At 53.0% G+C, this 23,481-nt stretch overlaps 9 protein-coding genes across 9 annotated transcripts; 3 read left to right on the forward strand and 6 right to left on the reverse strand.

Annotated features, from left to right (window-relative positions):
* Positions 1 to 829: 829 nt before the first annotated feature.
* On the forward strand, positions 830 to 1,921 carry AYO21_06661 (hypothetical protein; the record flags this gene model as incomplete). Its single annotated transcript, XM_022656620.1, has 2 exons — positions 830 to 1,662; positions 1,777 to 1,921. The coding sequence occupies 2 exons, from the start codon at positions 830 to 832 to the stop codon at positions 1,919 to 1,921; spliced, it is 978 nt and encodes a 325-aa protein (XP_022511062.1).
* Positions 1,922 to 2,717: 796 nt separating this feature from the next.
* AYO21_06662 (hypothetical protein) lies at positions 2,718 to 4,535 on the forward strand (the record flags this gene model as incomplete). The annotated part of the gene is made up of 1 exon (XM_022656621.1): positions 2,718 to 4,535. The coding sequence occupies one exon, from the start codon at positions 2,718 to 2,720 to the stop codon at positions 4,533 to 4,535; it is 1,818 nt and encodes a 605-aa protein (XP_022511063.1).
* Positions 4,536 to 6,006: 1,471 nt separating this feature from the next.
* Positions 6,007 to 8,112, reverse strand: AYO21_06663 (hypothetical protein; the record flags this gene model as incomplete). The annotated part of the gene is made up of 1 exon (XM_022656622.1): positions 6,007 to 8,112. The coding sequence occupies one exon, from the start codon at positions 8,110 to 8,112 to the stop codon at positions 6,007 to 6,009; it is 2,106 nt and encodes a 701-aa protein (XP_022511064.1).
* A 1,339-nt stretch (positions 8,113 to 9,451) lies between these two features.
* AYO21_06664 (hypothetical protein) lies at positions 9,452 to 10,799 on the reverse strand (the record flags this gene model as incomplete). Its single annotated transcript, XM_022656623.1, has 8 exons — positions 9,452 to 9,508; positions 9,568 to 9,701; positions 9,754 to 9,881; positions 9,934 to 10,222; positions 10,273 to 10,424; positions 10,485 to 10,550; positions 10,603 to 10,651; positions 10,709 to 10,799. 8 exons carry the CDS (start codon positions 10,797 to 10,799, stop codon positions 9,452 to 9,454), a joined length of 966 nt encoding a protein of 321 aa, XP_022511065.1.
* Positions 10,800 to 11,810: 1,011 nt separating this feature from the next.
* AYO21_06665 (hypothetical protein) lies at positions 11,811 to 12,632 on the forward strand (the record flags this gene model as incomplete). The annotated part of the gene is made up of 1 exon (XM_022656624.1): positions 11,811 to 12,632. One exon carries the CDS (start codon positions 11,811 to 11,813, stop codon positions 12,630 to 12,632), a length of 822 nt encoding a protein of 273 aa, XP_022511066.1.
* A 233-nt stretch (positions 12,633 to 12,865) lies between these two features.
* Positions 12,866 to 13,897, reverse strand: AYO21_06666 (hypothetical protein; the record flags this gene model as incomplete). The annotated part of the gene is made up of 4 exons (XM_022656625.1): positions 12,866 to 13,204; positions 13,326 to 13,459; positions 13,572 to 13,628; positions 13,810 to 13,897. The coding sequence occupies 4 exons, from the start codon at positions 13,895 to 13,897 to the stop codon at positions 12,866 to 12,868; spliced, it is 618 nt and encodes a 205-aa protein (XP_022511067.1).
* A 1,284-nt stretch (positions 13,898 to 15,181) lies between these two features.
* On the reverse strand, positions 15,182 to 17,324 carry AYO21_06667 (hypothetical protein; the record flags this gene model as incomplete). The annotated part of the gene is made up of 2 exons (XM_022656626.1): positions 15,182 to 16,836; positions 16,910 to 17,324. The coding sequence occupies 2 exons, from the start codon at positions 17,322 to 17,324 to the stop codon at positions 15,182 to 15,184; spliced, it is 2,070 nt and encodes a 689-aa protein (XP_022511068.1).
* A 731-nt stretch (positions 17,325 to 18,055) lies between these two features.
* On the reverse strand, positions 18,056 to 19,921 carry AYO21_06668 (hypothetical protein; the record flags this gene model as incomplete). The annotated part of the gene is made up of 3 exons (XM_022656627.1): positions 18,056 to 19,033; positions 19,186 to 19,689; positions 19,748 to 19,921. 3 exons carry the CDS (start codon positions 19,919 to 19,921, stop codon positions 18,056 to 18,058), a joined length of 1,656 nt encoding a protein of 551 aa, XP_022511069.1.
* A 2,126-nt stretch (positions 19,922 to 22,047) lies between these two features.
* On the reverse strand, positions 22,048 to 23,207 carry AYO21_06669 (14-3-3 family protein epsilon; the record flags this gene model as incomplete). Its single annotated transcript, XM_022656628.1, has 5 exons — positions 22,048 to 22,407; positions 22,463 to 22,550; positions 22,606 to 22,880; positions 22,937 to 23,015; positions 23,104 to 23,207. The coding sequence occupies 5 exons, from the start codon at positions 23,205 to 23,207 to the stop codon at positions 22,048 to 22,050; spliced, it is 906 nt and encodes a 301-aa protein (XP_022511070.1).
* Positions 23,208 to 23,481: the final 274 nt, after the last annotated feature.

Consider the following 23,481-nt stretch of genomic DNA (forward strand, 5'->3'; position numbering starts at 1 on the left):
AGATAGTGCTGAGCATCGACTTTTGGCTCCTTTCAGGTCAGCATGTTGCGGTTGCGAATATGTCTATGGTCGCATACAGCGATAGAGCACAACGGCGTCGATTGAAGTCACCTTGAGGGCATCCCTGGTCTCCTAGCAATTCAACGCCGCGGAAGAAGAGGTGGACTGGAGTCACAAATCAGATGGCATATGCCACCAAACTATGGCCCTCAGCCATTCTTATTCACAGCACCCGCAGGGTCACATAGACATGGTGGTCCTGCAGCCGCGATGTCGGGCATTGAGACAGCGAGCAGAGCTCCATTCCCACACCCTATCAATTGTTTAATGAAGGCACTCCAGTCGATAGGCTCCATGACAGCAGAATGGCCTGCAAACATTCCAGGATTGGCGTTTGGGTGGCCATATTGGCAAAGTTATGGTGAAGGGAAAGACGGAGTTGTTTGCAATGTCCCCGAAATCCGGATGACTCTTTAGAAATATGTAGCGCCTTAAATGTCGTGTACATCGATGAATATATCAGAGCTTGTATCGAGAAGAGGCAGTTGGGCAGCACCTAAATGTATCCTGGCTCTTTAGTTGTGTTGAGCGAATCCTCCGAATCAGGCTCCTTATGATTGGCTGAACCATCCAGGAACAGGCGGGCCAGGCTTGCCTCACAGCACCATACAAAACCCCATACGCTGCGATGCCTTTTCTCCCCTCTCCGACATATGCGCAGTCTCTGTCAACAACGTCCTTCTAATTACCCTACCCGCGCGATAACTATTTTACCTGAGAGAAAGTATTCTGGCAGTCAGAGCTCGCAAAAGCAGCGTTGCGAGTCCCCATGCCTTCCATGGCAGGCTCCAAACCTGTGACCGAACTCCCTCGTTTCTTGCGCCTGACCTGGACCTCCGCCTCGCTCGTCCAGGTAGCGCCGCAGTCCGTCTCTGGGCGACCTTGGGTAATACAAACGTTGAAGACTGCTTCCTTCAAGCCCGTGTCGAGGCCTCGGACAATACATAGCAATGCCGCTCCTAGCTTGACCGGGAAGCACCCTTCTCCATCACGGAAGAGACCCCGGACGGACGTTCAACCACTCCCTCGAGATTCAGCTCCCATACGACACAATGGGGTTTATGCCGCTACATTTAAACCTGCACGTCGGGCGTTCTCGACGACGCCTGTGCACCATAAAGCCCACCACTTTGACACGCTGCGATTTGTGCAGAGATTGAAAGACGAAGGCTTCACAGAAGAGCAGGCGGTGGCCATGATGCGTGTCCTCAACGACGTGATAGAAGAGTCGATTCAGAACCTTACTCGAACCATGGTGCTGAAGGAAGATGCGGAGAGAAGCACATATACGCAGAAGGTCGATTTTGCCAAATTGAGGAGTGAATTGTCCAACGCAGATAGCACCGAAGCACAATTAACACGATCGAGTCATGACCGTTTAACCAGCGATCTGGCCAAGTTAAACTCGAGACTACGAGACGAGATCAGCCGGACGCAAGCCAGTGTTCGCCTTGACCTGAACTTGGAAAAGGGGAGGATACGGGAGGAAGCGAACGGACAGCAGATGCGCATCAAGGAGACTGAAGCTCGAATTGAGCAAGAGGTGGCCAGTCTCCGCGAGAGAGTTGAAGCGGTCAAGTTCTCGACCCTTCAGTGGCTCATGTAAGTATTCGATCGGTCCGAAGATTGTCGCGAATTGATGCTAACCAAATACATAGGGGCGTCTGCACAGGTACAGCGGCACTCATTTTGGGTGCCTGGCGTCTGTTGATGTAGGCTCCATCACCATCGCCGCTACATGGTGCGCCGGAGCGGAAAACCAACACCTTTATCGAACACCGCCGCGCAATACGTCCATCGTACCGTTGTCAAGAAGAGTGTCGACACCAGCTTTCTGAGTCGACAGTATATCAAGCTTTGAGAATCTCTGTGTAAAAAGCCCGGGACTTTGGATCTTTCAAAAGCACTAAAGCACTTAGGAGGACGCAGAGAAAGAGAATCCCTTCTCTATGACACGGATCAACATTGTCTTGGATTCGGTCTGTGCCATGATTCGCGCTTTCTCTAGCTCCAGCATCAGTTCAACGCTGCACAATTCTCTTCTCAGGGCTATGCTTTCACAGCACTTGTAACCAGTCAGCCTATGTACGAACAATGACTCATGGTCTTAGAAGCCTGCACTATCAGTTGGGCTATGATCTTCGTGGTCGACTCAATCATTGAATATTTGGATTCAACCAACTTGTGTGGATTATGCTTGAAGCCGAAACGGGTGGTGTAACAAGTATACTAGATATTACCATGGTTGATATGAGGCTGTACACCTGCAATTGGTCTAAGTTTCTGGCTATAAACCGTCCTCTTCTTCTATTGTATATATACCTGGCGCTGGAGGCATGAACCTGGTCATTCATAGGCAACAGCCCTGGGTGCCTGGTTGTCGTCGGTGTGAATGTGACGGCATAGGGATGTCTGGGTCAACTTCGGCAAGTTTCGCGGCCCATGACTTCGTTCTGGCATCCTGGTGTCTGTTGTGTACACATGATCGTGTCACACTGCGTTTGTGCAAACGGAAGCCAGTTCTGCCTGCTTGAATGTCAAAGACTTCTCTGCCTCCGTTATGTGCGCCCTTGTGAAGCGTCACCAACAGCGACAGCGACATTCTCTCTCCAGCTCGCGACGTCTCTGGCGAACACGGGTCTCTCCCTTGTCAAATCATGAGGAAGTCCTTTATTGAACGCATCTTCCCACACCCGCCGGGAAGTGCGAGTTCACTTCCTCAGTATGAGGATGACGTCTCAGTCTCTTCGTCGCGCTCCTCCGACGCAGTCCGCCCTCGCATTCTGCTACGAGATGCAGCAACCCCATCTCCATTGTCCGACCGGCAACGAAAAACTTCTGTGTCCCCGACCTCTCAAAGACCCCAGAAGCTGAGCTCGTCCTTGGTGCACCACAACGATCCCTTCCTCCCGGTCGAGAGAGCTGCCAAATCACTCGAGCGGACCTTTCAGAGCCTCCTCGATGCGCAGTCAGAAGGGCTCGGTGCTAGCGTTGTGAACGCAGACCTGGAAGATTCGTCCTCCGTGGGAAGTCCCACGCCCACTCCATCCATCTCTACGTCTACAAGAACAGGAGCGGATCCAGGACCGCGGACCATACCAATCCGTCAGCCGAAGCCCAAAAAGATCACGCTCCGAGGAGCACGTCGCGGGTTGGAAAAGTCCATGAGGGAATTCGCGGCCCTTAGGGAGTGGGAATTGTCCCTCATCGACCGAGAAGTTGTGGCTAGAGACAACGCCCTGAAACAGGCTTCGGACCTAGGAAACCGGAGACACCTCCTTGAGGATGAGATTCGCAAGATCAAAAATGAAGAAGGACCTGTCGGTCTACGCTCCGAGATTCAGGCCGTGGAACAGGAGATCCAACATCTGGAGACAGCCTTGCTGGAACTCAAGTCCAAGCACAGGATCCTAGTGAATCAGCTCCGCGAGACCGAGAGCTCAAGGGACTCGGAATTGAGCTCTTACATGGAGTCGCTGGCACTGAGCGAGGTTCAGGTCAAATCTTTCCTGCGGAGACCACCGATCCAGCAGAGTCTCAATTCCGGCCATGATCCAGGGATGTACGCCCTGAAGCCAGAGAGGCGGACCCTGCAAATGGCACAGGAGCAGTGGACAAACGAAGTGGAGTTGCTGGGTCAGAGAAAGGCGAGCGCAGAGAGTGAGAGGAATGCTCTGGAAGAAGGATCGAGACTTTGGCGCGACATTGTAAGACGTATTGGCGAGTTTGAACGGGATTTGAAGACGCAGACGCGGGAGCTGTCTCACTCGCAACTCCAGTGGGCCGCCCCGAACGGAGCAGATGGTGCGAAGAGTGTACCGGCGACAACAGCTGAAGAGGCGTCCATCCAATTGGTCCTTACAAAACTCTCTACCCTGATCTCATCTCTCGAGGAAGATCTTGACCTGGCCGAATCCAAGCACTGGAACCTCCTCACCTGCGCAATAGGTGCTGAGCTTGCGGCTTTCCAGCAGGCACGGGATTTGCTCCAGCGGAGCGCCAACCCGTCATCCACCACCGATGGTCAACTGAGTGACGGTGACAGTGTCAACGGATTCAATGATCGCAATCAGCTTGAAGACCATGAGACGACACAGAGTCATGAGTACCCTCCAGATCTACTCCGGGACAATATGCTTCCGCCGGGCAGATTACGGAGTCCAGGCGAAAGCAGCAACCAGAGTCTAGAAGACACATTGCGTCAGTTTGGAAATCCGCTCGATAAAGGCAAGCAGAAGGAAGAGGTCGATCCTCTTGACAGCGTCGAGCTTGACCCTCTCGGCGTTCACTTACGGCCACAGCCTCGAGGCCCACCCTCTTCGGAGCTGGATCCTTTTGCCGGAGAGGCTGATTCCGTCGCGAAACCGACATCCTTACCAATCACAAACGTTCGGCCAAAACCTCCAGACCGGACAATGACGTCTGAGAGCGAGGACGATGAGCCAGGGCCAGAATTTCTGCTTTCTCATTCTTGATGGCCAGGTTATTTGAGAGGGAAAAGGTCAAGAATTGTACGATAAGGGCTTGTTAGTGCTGGTGGCTTGGTGAGCGATGTATCAAATTCAGCCTTGTTCAGCACTTGGCAGCTAAGTTAGCTGTGCCATTGACCAATATGGAACAATATGGAACAATATGAACAATATGTTTCGTGGTCCGTTTCAAACTATCCAGAATTTTTGTTCCTCGTGTGGTTTTTTGTTTTGGTCGGATGGTACACGGGCTCGAAAGTGTCTGGTACTATCTATCTACCTATGCCTCGCCATGCCATGTCTCGCCACTTCCACTGTGAAATGAGAGCACAGCCCTTGTTGGGCAGCGTGTCCCAAACGCATTACCCGTTCCCCAACCGAAGCCCAAACCCATACTCAAGACCAACCCAACTTTCCTCCAGCCCATCCCCCTGACAAGGTCACGATATGGACCGGATGGCGTGGTGGGAATCCGTTAGCAGCCTGGGCCGTGCCATCGTTTAGACCGTCCGCGCCTGGGTCCGCGTGTCCTATTTCGAGAGGGCGGAGGGCTGTCAATATGTCGCGAGCGAAAAGAGAACACGGGTTTAAAGTAGAAGGAGAAGAGATAGAAAGTAGGAAGAGGAATAGAGAAACGTCCAAATGAGGATACATCAATTCACACCGATACATACTGTATGGAGGTGCATGGTGCACTAGACTCGACTCGACTAGACAGAAGAAGGAGATTCGTACATTTCGTTTCATGGGTGAGTGAGTGAGGTTGATTGGTTGGTTCGTTTGTTTGGTATGTTTGATTGGGAGGTAGGTAGGCAGGGAGGCAGATGGATAGATGAACAGTCAGACTGACGGTTGGGTACAATAAGAGAGAGAGAGAGTGTGTGTGTGAGTGAGTGAACAAGTGATTCTCGTTCTCGTTCTCGTTCTGGTTATAGTCGTGGTTCGTGATTCTGATTGTGAAAGTGATAGAGATGCTCACAGTCCGATGCCTGCTCAAGCTGTCCCTATCTCATCGAAAGCCGTTCATTCCTCATGCGCCATGTAAGAAGTAGAAACCCTGGAATGATGAGGTTGCTGTCGTCGATATCGGGATTCTGACATGGGGGCCCTTTTTGTTCCGTAAGTCTGACATGCTGGTGATCGGACATCCTTGTATATCAGGTAAAGCACCTTTCCAGTTGTTGTTCTTGACCGTACATACATACATACGAGGTTCGAGTCTCGCCTGCCTCGTAGCTTGATATATATCTGGATGACCTGTACCGAAGAGGCTCTTTTCTGAAAATCGACAATCTCTCTGCCTTCGACTTGGATGTTATCGTTGTCGTGTTGTTGGTGGTGGTGGTGGTGGTGGTGTTATTGTTGTTCATTCATTCCGCTGGCTTCTGTCAACATCCTCCGTCAGTATAGGGCCAGATAGACCATCTTGTTGAGGAGGACAAAAAAATGAACTGACCGAAAAACGCTCCTCGTGTCCTCATCCCCAGAGCTCCTCTTGGGAAAGCACCAGATCCGGCCCTTTGTACACCTTGCCTTGGCTGACTACCTCGCCCTTTGGCTTGGGGACTTCCTTTTCCTTTTCCTTCTCCTTCTCCTTCTTGATCAGGTTGACAATGTTGATCCCGGAGCTCTGCCCCTCGGAAGCGGCAATGTCGGCCTCGACGTCCCGCGCAATCAGCTTGTAGTCCTGCACGACGTCGCCGTAGAATCCTCGGCTCGCGCTGCCCGCCACCGCCGCGCCGTTCCACCCCTTGCGTGACTCAAAGTACATCTCGTCCGTCTCGGTCTCGATGTCGGTCGCCTCGTCTGGGGTCAGCTCATCCGGTGAGCTCGAGCCCGCCGCGCTGTCCCTGTCCCTCTCCATGGCTGCCACCACCACCGGCGTGCCCCGTCGAGGAACGATATCGTCTCTTGGGCTGGCCTGGCGAGTGAAGATATCGTCTCGAGGACTCGCGTGGCGAGTGAAGATGTCGTCGCGAGGACTGGCATGGCGTGAGGTGATGTCGTCTTTGGGAGGGCTGTCACGACGCACGACGGGGTCGACCGATGTGGCGCGTCGGGCAGAAAAGTCACCAGAGATACGATGGCGAGTGTACGGCTCGCGAGAGACTGCTCGACGAGTACTCGGGCCTGGAGACTCTGCACGAGGACGAATCGGCTTATCGTCAGAGAATGCACGAGGAGTGATTGTCTCTGGTGAGACGGTCCCGGAAATGGCCTGTCCGCGAGAAAGAGCTCGACGGGTCTTGGGTTCTGGTGAATCTGCACGGCGGACAGCGGGCTCCCGGGACAGGGCTCGTCGGCTCACAGGTGGAGGAGAGTCAGCACGTCGCCTGACCGGATCTCTGGACAGAGAGCGGGTAATGCTCGGTTCGCAAGAGGCATTTCTGCGGCCAGTTGATCCGCGGGAGAAAGACGAAGCAGTAGCGCCTCGCGCGGGGGAATCTGCACGCCGTCGGGGGGCTTCTCTCGAGACAGCCCGTCGACGACCCGGTCCCACCGAACCAGCCCGCCGTTCAGCAGGTTCTCGCGAGGCAGACCGACGGCCACCGCTGGACTCCGAGGGCCCTCGGGACGAAGCTCGCATGTAAGCCACCTCGCCAATGCCTGGACCTCGAGAAGAAGGCCGGGAAGGGAGCCTGGTAGCACTGCTGCCAGACTCGGGTCTCTCGATGGTTGGGTCTGCAGCCTCGTCTGAACTTGGAGGTTCAGAGGTTGACGGAATCAGAGGCGTAGTGTGGACGTGCCCCTCCAACCGGTCAACCAAGCCCGCAAGGTCGACCTGCCTCTCATGACTGTGGGAAATGGCAGACTCGATCTGTCGTGCGATGGGGGTGTTGTCCATGGGCGTGGCATTGTTGCTCTCGGAGAGCTCATTGTACTTTTCCACCACAGGGCTCAGAATGGAGATGGCCGAAGCCGGTTGGCTCTTGTTTGGAGGGACCGAGGTCTGGATCTGCGGAAGCCGTGGGGGCCCCGGGTGTTTCTCTGGAAAGACTGCCCGCGTGAAGAAAGTGCTGACGTCGTCATATACCGGCGACTGGCTATGAATGATGGGCGAGTCTACTCGGAATGGCTCGATTGCGGGTCTTGGTTCCGCCACAATGACTTCGTCGATATTGCTGATGATGCCGGGGCGAACGGGGCGTGACTCTGCGGTTACCACCTTCTCTACCACCCGGGCCGGCTGGGTTTGGTGCAGGGGTTGACTGTTCGTCGACGACGACCTTCGGTGGGACTTCCGGCTCCACAGCAAAGGAATTGTGATGGTGATTGTGCCCCGTTCCTTCTGGATGAGCGGCGGCGACTGCTGTGGGATTGTTTCGACGCTGCCCCGTTCGATCTCGTCCTTGAAACTCAAGTCGGGGGATGTGTTGACGAGGGTTTTCTGCGAGTCGGGGCTGCCGTGAGCCTGGTAGGCGACGTTGTTCATGTCGTCGTCTAGGTAATGCTGGGTCCATCCACCGTTGGGAGCCGTGATTGCCACATCGCCCCATCGAGCATGGAGTTGCTTCGTGGACTCTGATCGGGACCTCGACGGTCGACGCCGGGACGACATGAGTCCTTCGAGCACACCCGCCATGGTCGGCTCGATCGACAGGTATTAGTGTGAGAGACGAGAACAGGGACCTCAGACCGGGTCGAGGGTCAAGCTGACGGTTGGGGCCGTTGTATGAGGAGACGCTTTGCGTCAAAATGAAAGGCCTGAGCGAAAAGCACAGGATGTAGTTGTTTGAAAATGCCCGTGAGACGGAGGCTGTGGTGGGAGAGGCCACACGACGAGGCGCCTATCCCAAGAGAAGAAGAGAAAGAAATATACTGATGAAACCCTCACAGGAAAGGAAAAACCAGAAACCAAATGCTTTTTCTTTTTGATTCACCCTGACAGATTATGAAACTTTGTTGATCCGAAAGGACTTGTGTGAACGGAGGAGGGGGGGTTTGTACAGAGAAGGACGCAGAGCGGTCGAGTAGAAATATAGGGCAGCCAAAGGACAGGACAGGATAGGTAGTACTCCTCGGTACTCACCGTTGTGTTTATTTTTGCTTGTGGTGAATGGTGCCTTGCCCGAAAAGAGCTGCAGACGTGGTACAAAACAATAATAGAAGAGAGGCTCTGGACTTTTGGCTTTGTCGCCTGATGCTCGTGTTAGCTAGCCGATGGCATCCAACAGAACAGGGCCCTTGAGGTTAGCGAAGCCAGATACAGGCTCGCAAATGCACAGTTGTCGTTCCCCACGCGAACAGACATGTCCAAGGTCGCTGGCAGCCGGCCGCCACAGAGGTCTCTGGGCCTGTGAGCGTTTGGAAGTCCAAGAAGATTGGACGACGGGGAAAGATGAGACAGATCGGATGCAAGGGGCTGTTGAGGCACTGCGAGCGTATAAGCGCCAGATGTGGAGGAGTGTGACAAAGAGTGGAGATTAGTGGAGATGATATCGTCCTCTAGAGGCATGATCCTGGCGCTTCTATTGGCCTATGTCTATTTTTATTCTGTCCAATCATAACCATAATATCCGGCTCCACTACAGCCGAGGAGTCCAGCCTTACGAGCTGCCACCTTCTGTGGTTGTTACTCGCACATGCAAGCCCCTTTCGACTCATCCAGACCAAGGTTTTCGGACCAACTACAGCTGCTGGATCGATTGCCGCGGAAGACTGTCTTCAGATCCGCATAACCTGTGGCGTGGAATGACACAATCGGGGCTGCACGTCACCAGCTAAACTATCCGATTATGGGCCACACACGAACGGAAGAGGGTTGAAGAAGCATTAATTGGCAAGAGACCTCAGAGAAGATACTTTCGCAACGAACACGAAAGGGTCCATTTTGCATTTTAATTGGAGCTGTTGCACACCCCTGTGCGTAGAGGGTATATATCATCGGACGATTCTTCAGCTCCCACAGCTCGCATGGTTGCTCATTTCGTCGCCTCCCCGGCCCACTGAGTTTTTGTTTTCTGCTTCTCAGGATCGAGCTGGAAAACCCCGACATCAGACTCTCACATCCAGAGTTTTGAAACAGCACATGACTTACAGCTGACCGGTGGTTGCCTCCACTGGCAGAAGTCTGGAGCTTCTCCAATAGTGTGCCCGCGGGATAGTCGTCGTAGTCGATATCCAAATAACCACGGGGTGCGTAACTCCGAGGAACGATTGCAAATGCTCGACCTAAGACCTCGCTATCAGTTATCCACTCGCATAGAGGATGCCGCCCGCTTACCATTGACTTTGGGATCAGACACAATTCTCAATGCACATTGGCCAGCGTCTTCGACCGTGGCAAAATTGATGCCCGAATTCATGAGATGGTTGACGACTGCCTTGCTCAGAATCTTGGTTTCGACAAACCTGGATTGGCTCCATTAGCATGAATATGCCTCGACGATCTCCTTGACCGTACCAGGGTCCAATATATGCAACTCGAATATTGTGTACGTGTTCCGTCTTGCGAAGAGCCCTCATCATGCCGCGGAGGCCAAACTTGGATGCACTGTATTGGATGGCGCCCGATAGGTCGAGATAGCCTGCGAGACTGCCCTGTAATATGAGAACCTGGTCGAGGGGAGCTCCTTTGTTCAAAGCATTCTGTCGGCGGAAGTAGTGAAGCGCCAGCTTGACGGTATACATGACACCAGTGAGATTGACATCAAGGATGTTGAGCTTTGGTTCTTCAGGCTCCTCGGCTTCGACTGGACAAGTCCATCAGATTTTATCCAGCTCAATTACCCCAGTCACATACCGTTGTTGAAAAAGACCGAATCAGCGCCGCTGATGCCAGCATTGGCAATGACAATGTCCACTCGGCCAGAGGGTGAAGCCGAAAGTGCAGTTTTGAAGACGGCCAATTGATCAGCCCAGACGGTAACGTTGCACTTGACGAACTTGACAGAGCTGCGAACGGAAAGTTAATGGGTGATGCACAAGATGAGAAGACCATATTTGGATACTGACCTGCCCAACTCCTTTTCCAGCCTCGCGCCTTCTTCGGCGTCAAGGTCTGCGATGACGGCAAAGGCCCTACACTTCCATCAATATCTGGCCATTTGGTACATTGAGAGCTCGCTCATACCCGGCGCTGGTCAAAGCACGGACATATGCCTCACCGATGCCATTGGCTCCTGAACAAGGATATTAGAAAGGACTCTAGCATGGTGTCTCTATTGCGTCAAGCGTACCGCCGGTGATGACGGCAGTCTTGCCCTTGACATTGCTTGTGTCAATATCCACGTTACAATTGACGGGCCCGGTATTCGTATACGGCTCCATGGCGACAGGCTTGATCCGACAGTTAAAGGATAGGTAGTAGAATGAGAAGCGTCACCTCTGGGGATCCGTTTGGTGGCGTGGGGACAACGTCAAACTCTTGATAGACACAAGAACCTCGCTCAGCTTGAAGGATTTGGGAAATGTTCCAATCTGTCGCTGCGCGTTCTATATATCTCTCCACAGCAAAAAGACTGTCGTCAGCTTACCAGAGAAGGGTACGATAACCTCGGCAGATTCCTGTCGAACGAGCGCAACAGACTTGGCTTGAGCATTTTCGAGTTATACGCAGGCAGCGGGGAAAGCAACATATGTTCGACAGCACAAGTGGGTCGGTTAGTTTTCGTTCTCGTATCGCGTGTCGTTGAGTTTAGTCATAGCCCTGGTTCAAGCCCGAAACAAGAAAATTCCCGGACCCGTAGGGTGAAGGGTGTGTGCCTTCTGACTGCCCTCGTACATGGCAGGACAAGTAATGGGCAATAACTCTGTCTGGCAAGTCCTGCGGGAATCGCAGTGAAGTGAGGCATCCCAGGTGGGGCCAAAGGACTTGTGCGTGAAAAGCGGCTGCTATGCAGGGCTCGTCGCGTATGAAACTACCTGCTTATGGAAGCGACTTGCTGACACGAGGTGCACGAGGAAGTTGCTAAATTATATTGGGGTTGGTTTCCTTTGAGGCAGCATGTGGGAGATACGTAGGTAATCAATGTTCGACGACGGATGAAATGATGCGATTGGGGTAGGAGAATGGGCAGTTGGCAGTACTCGTAGGTACGTGCTGTGGTGAAGGTGGACGACGACGGAATCTCCGCATCTGAATCCTTCAACCCACCCCCACAGCCTTGTCAACTTTTTTTCCCCTCTCCGCACAAACTGCGCACCGCGCCTCGTACCTCGTATACGCCCCTAATAAGGCACCAAGGTACACACTCTTGATTACAACCAAGCTGACCGAATGGACAATTGAACCCCCCATTTCAGCCTTTCTCCTATAAATCATTTCGACGACATACTAGAATGCCTCTCCTATCCTCGACCCTCCTCCTGCGCACCCACTCCCTCACCCTCCTCACGTGCGCCTACTACCTCCTGACCTCGCCTGCCCAACTGCTGTCCTCGACCCCGATATGGCTTCTTGGGGAGAGCATGAGCGTCCGGCCCGCGGGGTACGCACCGGAGACGAGCCCGCATGACGCCTCCGCCTCACTCGGTGCAAGAGCAGGCAGTAGCGGGCGGACGAGCACGAACCCCGGCAAACATTTGACGGGGTTGCTATCGACACAGGCTCATGGGATCTCCCACTCGGAGCGAGAACTGTTCGCGCTCCTGGCGCTGGTGGTGGTAGCCTACGCGGTGACACAGTTCCTCTTTGCGGGAGACTTGTCCATGTCGCAGCAGGGCCCTGGTGCTGGTGCTGGTGCTGGTGGTGCTGCTTCTTCCAATGCCTCTGCACCCCCTTCGTCACTGGCCACGCGCCTCGACCCCTCCGCGAAATCACCCTCGCGCCACGCCGAAGAGCTGCACACTCTCCTGACGGCGCAGTCGCGCTGGCTCACACTCTCGGCGATCCACGTGTTGGCGTCGTCAACTCTCGTGTTCTGGATCTACATGTTCCACTCGCATTCAGCCTCCTCCGCACCGGTGTCTTCAACCTTCCCCTCAGACAGCGGGACCTCGCTGCTCTCAGGACTGAATTTACTGCCGAATCGAGTCGTCTTCACGATCGGGCTCGCTGATATGCTGTTCTGGGGTTATTTGTGGACAGTGCTAAAGGAGGAGGGCCGCGAAGTTGCAAAAGTGTTGGCCAGGTGGCGCAGACAGGCCGAAGATGATGAGTGAACAGAAACACTCTGCCTGTTGAGAGATGCGGCGAGGATAAAAAGAAAATCATAGCTTGAGCTGGTGGTCATGAATGGTACATTACACATATCTCTTTCCTGTGTGGTGGCGATGCTAATGAGATTCTAGTGCATATTCCACTAGATGACATGTGCTAGATCGAAGGAAATCTCCCTGTCTAGCCGCATTACATCTCGAACTATTTCCCTCGCCTCTGGCTTGGGAATCTGCTCCTACAACATGGCTGCCAAACCCAACATCCCAGCTCCAATGGCACCAAAGCCAATTGCCACTTGATTCGCAGCACCCGTGGGGCTGGCAGTCGCCGACGAGACTTGACTGACACTGCCTGTGGCGGAAGAGGCAGCCGCGCTGGCACTGGAAGCGGCGGAGACGGCGGACGCGGAGACACTGCTCAGCGAAGAGGAAACGCTGGCGCTGGCGCTGGAGGCTGAAGCAGAGGCAGAGGAAACACTAGCATCGCTGGAGCTGCCGGCGGCGCCAGAGCCGGAAGCCGAAGAGGTGGTGGTGCCGGTCGAAGTCGTTGTTGAGGTGCAGGTTGCCGACGCAGGCTGTTGAGAATAAATGGTTCAGTGAGACAATTCTAATGTCATAATATACTCGTGTGGCAGACGAAAGTCACGACACCCAGGCGAACCGCAATGGAGAGCAATAGAGGGAATCCAAACATACCAAAAGTGAAGAAGCGCCGACAGGGTCACAGATGCTGTGCGCATAAGCCAGAGCGGCCGTTTGATCTGTAGGATCACACGCCTCAAAGACGCAGCAGGCGATGCCGTTGAGGAAGGACGCGGTGTTGCAGATACCTATTGATATGAATTTGGTGTGAGCCACTGCTACCGAGTCCCTTCCTCTCTTTTTCCTGCTCTGACTCTTGCACCGTCGGGATCAACTAGCTCAAAGAGAGGGAGGACTAACATGTTGGATTGCCGTTGCAGCTGGCGGGGAGGAGACTGCTCACGCAGTCGGTAGCACCTGTACGAGTATTCGAGAATGGTCAGCCCACCGGTCCATTGACACAAATTCACCAAACCCCGCGTGCGCGCTCTCTCGACTTTGCGATCTGCAATCCTTTCACGGCATTGATCCTGAAGCGCGCGGGGGAAAATATCATCACATCACAGATACGATACGGGGGTTTCGTAGGACGACGTACAGCTGGGAAGAGTCGGAGCCTGTTGCGCAGAGACAATACCCACCAGGAGGGTGGAGGCGGCAAGGATGCTGCTTAGCTGACGAAGCATGGTGGCTCTGGTGGCTGATAGGAATAGAGCTTTCCCCGCGATCTGGTGTGGGACACGAGGGACTCGTGGATGAGGGTGTTCGATGTTTGATGAGAAGGAGGATGGGACGGGAAAACGGGAAAAGAATGAGACAAAAGCTTGCGTTGCCAGAAGGGATAAATAAGAGGCAGCTTGGTCAGGTTTCTCGTTTGTACTCCCGTACCACTCACCTGCAATACCCTGCCTGCCCTGCCGAGTGCTTCTTTTGCTTCTACTCGGTACTAGTTTGGGGATCTAGAATGCTAGCTACCTACCTCGTATGTAATAGCTCTCTCCCTCCTCCCCCTAAGACGCCACGACGCCAAAAGCTAACAGCTTCCCTGGGGTGTGCCTGGGGAAAAAAAGTCTCTCTCCTCTTTCCGCATTATTGGGGTCGTCCCGGTAACACCCTTGCCGGCACGCACCATCGATGTTTCCCATTTTATGCATCAATACCAAGATCATGAGACCAAACCACCGCCTAGGTTCTACCTAATCTGACCTGTTCATACTGGCCTTCCGTCCTGATTTTTCCTTGCGACGAGACGAGACATCGACGAGGGTGTGTCGTCGACTGAGGGGAACACAGATCCGAAAACACCCAAAACGCGTCATCCGCGGTCAAGGGATGAGCTGGTGGCTGCGCCACCTAGCACCGAGATTGGTTCTTGCGAGGAATGTATTACCTCGTATACGCAAGCCAAGCACAAATCGTGGGAAACGAGATCCCCAATCGCACCCGAGATAGTGAAGGGATACGGGGTGACTGGTTGCAGGCCTGGTTATCTATCGTGATTGCATCGATCGAGCAAGGCTGCAGGCAAGATCAACGCGAGGCTGAGCATCACGACGGATCAGATATTGGATACTTATGTACACATTCACATATTTACACAAGAAACCAAGTCTTCATTGCGCTATTGCGTCGTCATCAAACATTACACACACCGGCTTGTCACACTTTCTTCCCCCCCTTTTACCGTGTCATCCGCTCCAAGTCTCGCTGGTGCCATCTTTCTCCCTGGCGACACTGTCATGTGCAATACGGCACGAACAAGAAATAACATCTTCCCCATATCCCACACCCCACAAACAATAAACCGATGTTCTCATCGGCGTCCTCATCCCGTATTCGTGCTTGCCTCAAGGAGATCCAATCCCATCGCATCAAGACATTTACACATCGCTCTTTGGAGACATTCTCGTGACTTTTCCCCCGTCCTGTATAACTCCACCGACCCCGCGAACCACTTCCCTCTAACATGTTCAGATGATATTAATCGTATATGTAAAATCACTGGCGAACCAATACCCGTTCATATGGTCCAGTCGCTCGACGTAGTTGTTCATCTCGGCCTCGCCTTTCATGACACTCCGAAACCGGTCCCAATTGGCCTGGTCATACCGGCTCACGTCAAAGGCTCCGATCCTCCTGAATTCGCCTTTTTTCATGGTCGCACACAGGAGCAATCCCTCGACCCGATCAACAACGTCGATGACTGGCAAGAGATAGATCTCGAGCATCTCGCAAAGCATCCCACTGCCCGCGTCGGACAGTTTTGGCAGGCGGTCGTCAAAGGCTGCTTTCTCGATTTCGACCTGAGCCTTGGTACATTGGATCACACAGGGCGTAGAACCCCAGTAATCCCGCGTGCGTCTCAGCAGCCCTCTTGCCAGGAACCCTCTAACCTTCATCCTGCCGCCTTGCACAAAGCCGAAATTGTCCCCGGATGGACTGTATTTCATGTCGATCTCGATGATTTCAATGCAAGTCTCTCGTGCCGAGGATGCCGGTTCAGGGTACTTTACTTCGCCGTCGATGGACGTCCATGCCCATGTTGGGGCTCTGTACTTCGTCGGCCGCCTTCCGCCCTCTACTCGCCAGAGCAGCGCGTGTGGTAATTGCGGCTTCCAGAGCCCAACCAGGTAGTCGTCGGTATGCAATCTGTTCTTTGCCATGTACTGCTTCGCCAGGCCCTGCATGGCCAACAGTTTGTCGCTAGAGTACGTCAACTTCTTGGGGGAATACATTTTCACCAGCTGATGCCAATTGCCGTGCCTCTGGTGATGGATCTTCTTGCTGAAGAACTCGACACTTTCTTGGGACGAAGGCGGACCCATGGTGGCGGGAAGGCCCTTCGGAAATACCTCTGAACAACACATCTGTTGGCATTCCCAGAACAATTCATTGCGAGTGAAGTGCAGTGTACGTTTTGCAAGGCAGCGTTCCTGAAAAGCCCAAGCCCGCTTGTTGAGTGGTGATGAGTCGACCAAATCGTGCCATAGCGTGGAGCGTAGTATTTTGTACATCCCTTCGTCAATGCCCAAGCCAAAAGGAACGGGAACAATGCAGGGCTGTATTGACAATACGTTGCGACTGTAGATCAGTCCGCTGGCATCGTCCCTCGAGGATGTGGCGGCGATGTTGAGTGTGGCTTCTGAATAGACACGGTGCATCTGTCCCACCTCGGCCAACACGTCTGTTTCGCTGTCATGCCGAATGCACAGTGCGTCAATCCAGAGGTATCGGAAACCTAGCTTATCCGTCACAATGGCGGCTTCGGCAAATGTCTTTGGGAGATTTGCCACGCTGACGCCCTGCCTCAACGCTGCGAGGGTCCCTTTATGCAAACGAATCGTCTTGGACTTGCCCCAACAGTGGCTGAGGGTGACGTACTCGCTCAAGGGGTCCACGAACATGCCGTCCACAAGTTTGACTCCGTGAGCGCCCTTGGGGCCTCGGATCGAGACATCCAGCAGGTGTGTGGGCTTCCACGTCGCATCGGTGGCAGAGGACACGGAACATTTCATGTGGTTGAACGTACAGTCTTGGATCCACTGTTTGGCAAGATCGATACTTTCTGTCGACGCTGTACTCACCGATCTGGAGTCAATGGTCCGGACTCCAGGTTCGACGGCAACTATGACACCAGCAAGTTAGCAACCTCTGGGTATCTCAAATCAGAGGCAGAAAAGGGTCAAGGAAGCACCTACATCTCGGATGCATCAGAATCAACTCAACCACCAACCCCGTCGTTTGGTCCCAGCTCAACGAGAGACTCGCCTTCGAACCGCTACTGCTTGGAGTCGGTCCCCGGTTCTCCTTGTCCGCCTCCGACTTCGTTGGCTTCACATATCGGAACTTCAACCTCGCTTGGTCCCGGGCAATCGGGGATATCCAGACGAAGCCAACCGAATCAATTGCTAATCCTCTATTTCGAAAATTTCTATAGGCGTCTGGGTCGATGGACATAAAAACTGTCAAACAAAGATGGCATTTGCTGGCCAGAGATGCGAGTTCTTCCAAGCCATGATGCGGAATCTCGCCTGTGTCCAGTGATTTCGGCGTATCTGGCTTGAATATGGACTGGCACGCGGCGCAGAGCGTGCTGGGCGTTAATTCTGACATGATCGCGACGTTGTTGATCGATTATTATTGTGGTGACGTTTCCCGCTTCTGTCCCCCGGCATCTCGTCGATGATGTTTCGGTTTGGATGTTTCTCAACGGACGCAACGACTGTCCATGCTCTGGGTCGCACAAATCGATGCTCTAGACAACGGGACAACCTAGTCGGCAGTCTGGTTCAAAATATAGCGGATCATCAAAGAGGATTGTGATGTAGGCGTGTTTCTCCTGAGATCGTCGCCGCTGGAGCCGAGCACCAACCGAGCAACCTCTTAATTTCCGAATGCGGGCGGAACTCAGCGCCACGCGAACCAAGCTCGTTTCAAATGATAGCAACGCGCCTCAAAGTGATTCGCGCGTTTGGGATTGCATCATATCGTCGCCCAGTGGCACCAGTGGGTGTGTGATTGTTGACGGATTGTGGCAAAGGTCTAGAGCGAGAACTGCATTCGACTCGTCATCCACGTTCACTTTGCCGCTGTGTGGAGATGTTGTGTCTGCCTTTCTCCATTGGGAACAGCCCAATCCCCGAACAATGCTCGTGCCCCTGATGGCTACGAGGCCAACGTCTGTGTTAGCCGAAAAGGAGCCTCGTTCAGGCAGAGATCCTCATTCCGTTTCTTGACATACGAGCAAGGAAAGACTGTGCGATTGGGCACCCATTTGGGCAATACCGTTAAATTAATAATAATACTCGTATACTTTCGATATGGATGGCCTTAAAACGCCCGCGTTATCGAAGCCTTGTCATCTTCAATAGATCATGCCGGTGGAAAAACTCGCGGTTTTTCTTCCCAAAGATATACATGGGAACACTTAGCAGACAGATAGCAATCTCGATGCTACCGAATATAATAAATAAGTGGTTGATGCGGATCGCAAATACCCAATTGAAAGCATGGTACGCCAGGATAAACGAGAAAATATTCTTGAAGATGATGAGGTTCGTGAACGCCTCAACCGCAAGGTCGCGATGAGCGTCGAGGAGGTACTGGGCTGAGGCGATGGAGCCCATGACCATGCTGATTATGATAAATGCGAGAAATACCTCAGGGACGATCCAACCATAGCGGGCCACATTGTTTGCTGTTATACCGAAGCCGTAGAGACCGACGCAGGAGAACACGAGCGTCGGAATGACAAGCAGGATGCGGAACTCGGGTTCGTACTTGCCCCGGTTGAGTTTGATCATGAACCGCGTAGTGAACTCGCTGTACAAACCAGCACCGAGCAGGCCGAGGATGCTGCCGATGAAGGCGCTGGTGTACATCTTGCCCGCCCTCTCTTCGTTGAAGAAGAGAGGCGGCCCTAGGAAGATTAGAGAGAGTATAACTCCAACCATGACAGTCCAGCCGATAATCACTCCTTGGAGCAGACAAGCCCACAGGACTGCGGGATGCAGGAACAATGGGAACGGCCGGAAGAGAAGCTTGAAGAAGGACTCGTCCGTCTTTCGACCGTTGAATGGCATTAATTGGCGCCAGTAGGAATGCCTCGAGGGAGGTGTTTCGACGACTGCTGACGATTGCAGAGCCTTTTCCTCTGCGTCTTTTGCAGTCGACGTCTCAGGACTCCCGACCGTTTCTTTCGACGAGTCCTCCTCAGCGAGAAGATCGAGATTGAGAGAGTGTGCTCGTCGATAAGCCGTCTCAGGCACGAAGAAGAAGAGGAGGAAGAACCCCAGGGCCATAAAGATGGAAAGGAAGAAGAACTGGGTGATTTGAGGTTAGCAAATCTTTGGTGTTAAGAACCAGAAATGTCCCCTTATTTGCCCAAGATGCACCACTGGAGGATCCTGCTCATGATTTCATGACCATCACTCAAATATGTGACGACGCGAGGACGATACGAACGGGAACTTACACTCCATTGCCAGCCCATGTGCGCAGTGATCATACCCACAAAGACTGGTGTCAGGAAGGCCCCTCCAAAAAGACATGTATTTGTGATCGCCATTCGAACTCCACGCTCATGGACGTAATATAGATCTCCAACACAGGCATTGACCAGGGCCTCAAAGGGTGCCAGTGCAACTCCCTGAAAGACGCGACTCCATAATAGGCTGGCATAATTGTGACCGATATGTGTGGAACCGCCCCAGGCAGAACTTGCGACCATGAGCAGCGCTCCTAGGAGAAACAGGTGTCTCTTGCCCCAGACTCTTGCGGATGCGACAAATAGCCATCCCGCCACACCCACGCCGCAGAGATGGTAGGCAGTGAGAAGGGCAGCATCTTGGAATGTTCGCTTGAAGACGATGGCGAGAGTCGTTGAATCTGCGGCGAGGAGGGGAGAAGCTGTCGTGGCAAGGCAAGATACAAAGCAAAGGATTCCGAGAATGAGGTCGCGTTGCCAGATGGGCCAATTCTGTGCGTCGCCAATTAGTTCCAGTGTTTATGAAGTGCGTCGCTAGAGAGCCACAAACCAAGGGATCATTTGGGTCATCCGAGGGCTGGGGGATGAGAATGACTCGTCCTGTCTTGTCCTTCTTCAGATGCCGAGCATTATCCAACAGCTCAGCATGTCGCTGTTCCGACTCGTACACATACACCGTTCCTGGGACGTGCTCGACATTTGGCTCCAGAATCCCTAGAGCCATTGCTGAGCTAAGGTCGCTGACGTTGGCGGAGTAGCTGAAATCGCGGGGAGTGGATCTCGCCGATTTATCTCGATGCAGAGCTCATGGTGGAGCACAGATAGGACTCGTACCACCGACACAACGTTCAAACACAACAATGAATCCCCAGAAGTGTTCAATGCTAGAAGGTGACCTGGCTCGGAGACACGGTGATGGCGCGGCTCGAGCCACAAAGAGGAATGCAAGCGACAGTTCCCCGCCTCGGCTCTGGACCTCATCCCCGAGTGCCTGCATAACAGCAGGTCGAGAAGAGCTAGCAACGAGACAACCACAAGACTTCAGTTGTCTCGATTAGCAGGCTTTTTTACCCACAAAAGCGGACTCATGTCTATCTATGTACACACACAGTAAGTCTACCAAAGCTCTCTGGACTCAATCAATAGTCTTCCTTGGCGGCTTTCCAGCTTTTATGTCCAAACTTTTGTGCCGGTTCCGACCTGGTGACAAATGGTCCATGTAGGTTGTGGGTGTTTGAGCCCTGCTTCAGAGGCAACAGATGAAAGTTGATATGTACAACGGAAGGGAGTGTCGTTCAAACACCGTCGACAAAAGCAGCAATCCTGTTGAATAGGCATTGCTCTCCTTTTCATCCTCTTCTGCTCGGTGCGGTGGACTCCGTCTAACCATCCTCTGTCCACAGGGGGATTAACGACCTCTCTCATTCATCTGCCTTTCTCAGTCCCATGCATTGTCTTGTTCCACAACTTCTCAGGCATCATGGGTTCATTTGGCCGCTGGTCACCTCCGATTCCTTCCTGTTGATACCCTTGGGGGTTATTTGTGGCTGAACCCTCTCTCATCGGTGCATCTTGTTTCTGGCCTTGAACTGTGCCTCCATATGCCTTGGTATGTGTGGATGTGGCACCACCATTTGCATACGCCTTTTCTATATTCTGCACACTGGTGGTTTTGAAGGTGGTGACTGGGGCACCAGGCACTGCAGGCGAGGTTTGTGGCCAAAAATACAGTACTGCGCCCACGACCACGCCACCAAGGGCTACACGACGGCCAAGAGACATGCTGCTCGTTCAACGAAAGGTCGCGAGAAGGGGAGGAAAAGCGGGAGTCTTGCACTGCCGCTAGGTTATGTGAGAGGGTCTCTTGGGTCGTAGAAGGAAATAGGGAAAAGCTGTGCTATTCGTAGAGAGAGAAGTTTCACCAATATAATGGTCAACAGTAGAAATCCCACATATGGACTGTCACCGGACTGTCTAAGAGCTTGAAAATATCTCAGTTCATGGGGGAAACATTAAGGTCAAGAATGCCCCCAGCGAAGTTGGTACTGAACGGTGCTCATTGATCATGACGCAACAGAGAGTTTAGGCAAGGCACCAGGAACCTTTGTTCAGGGCCCAAATCTGAGAGCAAACTTGAAGAAATATTCCGCTACTAGTACGATCTGATGGTCTCCATCGTCAAATTGGTGTCAACCCTGCGGTGTTGAGGTTTAACAGACACAAAGGGCAGCATGAGGGAATGAAGTCATGACTTTTTAAGGCCATCAAATCAACGCAGATCAAGGGTTCCAGGGAACTTTGTGGCGCCGCCAAGGAAATATGAGGTCAAGGTCACATGTCTCCCTGAGTGTGAGACGAAGATGCTCATGCAGAATGCAGAGACACGACCGGGAGCTATGAGACGAAGAAACACGCCGACTGAAAACACAACGGTTGCAGATCTCAAAAGTGTGATTGTGGACCTTTCCGCGACGCGCTTGCTAACTCCATTCATCAATCCACCTGAGCTAAAAGCTATGTGGTATCGTAGGAGACAATAAAACGAAGAAATCAGGATTGCCTGGGGGGATTGCATTCGACATGGTTGGGGGGAATAGTTTGGGGTAGGTAGTCTGCCCGGATCTGGGAGTCTTGGTAGTTTTCTCTCTGTGCCTTTATCTGGGCCCATTTGAACAAATCACTGCACACGCCTTCCTGTGCAACACCTAGAATCCGAGCTCGTTACAGACAGGACAGTGCGAGTGCTGCCATTTTGAGCAAAAACCCTGCCCGAAGATCGTAGAGAGTCGCTGTTAAGCCAGAGTCGCCAAAAGGCGGGAAGGAATGCACGGCTGCCTGTTGGAACTCTTTCTAGGAAGGCGGAGCGGCCTCTGACTTCTCTGCAGTCTCAGCAGAAGCACCGGTCTCGGCGGGTTTTTCTTCCTTGGGAGCGTCGCCAGCGGGACCAGCTTCACCTTCACCCCCATCGGACGACGTCCACAATGTTAAGTTGTCTCGAAGCAACTGCATGATAAGCGTGCTGTCGCGGTACGATTCCTCGGACAGCGAGTCGAGTTCGGCAATGGCATCGTCGAAGGCTTGTTTAGCAAGGTGACAGGCACGATCGGGGGAGTTGAGGATTTCGTAGTAGAAGACGCTGAAGTTGAGGGCGAGACCGAGACGGATAGGGTGGGTAGGGGTGAGTTCAGTCTGTGCTACATCGGTAGCATTCTGCAAGCAGGGGGTCAGCGAAATGTTTGTGTGTCCAGGAGGGCATCTGTCATACCTTGTAGGCCTCATGAGCGGCAGTGGCTGCAACCTTGCGCTTCTCGCCAGAAGCGAATTCAGCCAGGTATCGATGATAATCTCCCTTCCTGTTCACCATATTAGTCCCGTTTAAGGCATTCTGAGAGTTTGGGAATGACGTACATCTTGTGATAGAAGACCTTGGACTCGCCCGATTCGGCCTTTGGAATGAGGGCTTTGTCGAGGACGTCGAGAACATCTTGACAGACCTTCTCAAGTTCGCTCTCGATCTTCTGGCGGTACTCGCGAATCGTGGCAACGTGTTTGTCAGACCCTTTGGATTCCTCCTTTTGTTCAATGGAGGAAATGATGCGCCAGGAGGCACGTCTGGTTCCAACCACGTTCTTGTACGCAACGGAAAGAAGATTTCTCTCGTCAACAGACAACTCGCCGCCCATCTGCCATGAGTCAGCCCATTCTGTCCCCGAATATCTGTCCAAAGGTGTAATCATACGTTGGCCACCTCTTTCATGTAGTTGACCATTTCATCGTAGCGCTCAGCCTGTTCACAGAGCCTCGCAAGGAATGTTTTACTGGAAGGACATCAGTGAATCGATCAACCGTGGCGGGGATGAGGCATTGATACCTTTCGCGCTACAAATCGCATTCATGTCAGCATACAGTCTTATCAATGACAATATCGACGGGGGATTCAGGATCAACAGTGAAAGCGAGCTGAGATTGAACCTGAAGGCGGGGGTAGCAGCACTTACGTCGGTAGCCATTGTAAAGAACGGGGAGAATTGATGACAAGAGGAGGGAGTTGTCAATGGGTTGTGCAGATGTGGACGAGGAAAGAGATTGGGAGATGGGGGATGAAAATCGAAGGACGAGTTGAATATCTGGTGATGGGAAACGGGGCCCAGGTTGCAGATTGATGGTTTTGTGAGTGACGGCTCATAAGGCAGTTTGATGCTTAAAAGGCTAGAGCATCACTAAGTCACCCAGGCACTGCTGGCGCTAACCGCTCTAGGCGCTCTGGGCCTACCACAAGGGCTA

The sequence above is a fragment of the Fonsecaea monophora genome (genome assembly GCF_001642475.1).
Source record: "Fonsecaea monophora strain CBS 269.37 chromosome Unknown Scaff47, whole genome shotgun sequence".
Classification (NCBI taxonomy): Eukaryota; Fungi; Ascomycota; class Eurotiomycetes; order Chaetothyriales; family Herpotrichiellaceae; genus Fonsecaea; species Fonsecaea monophora.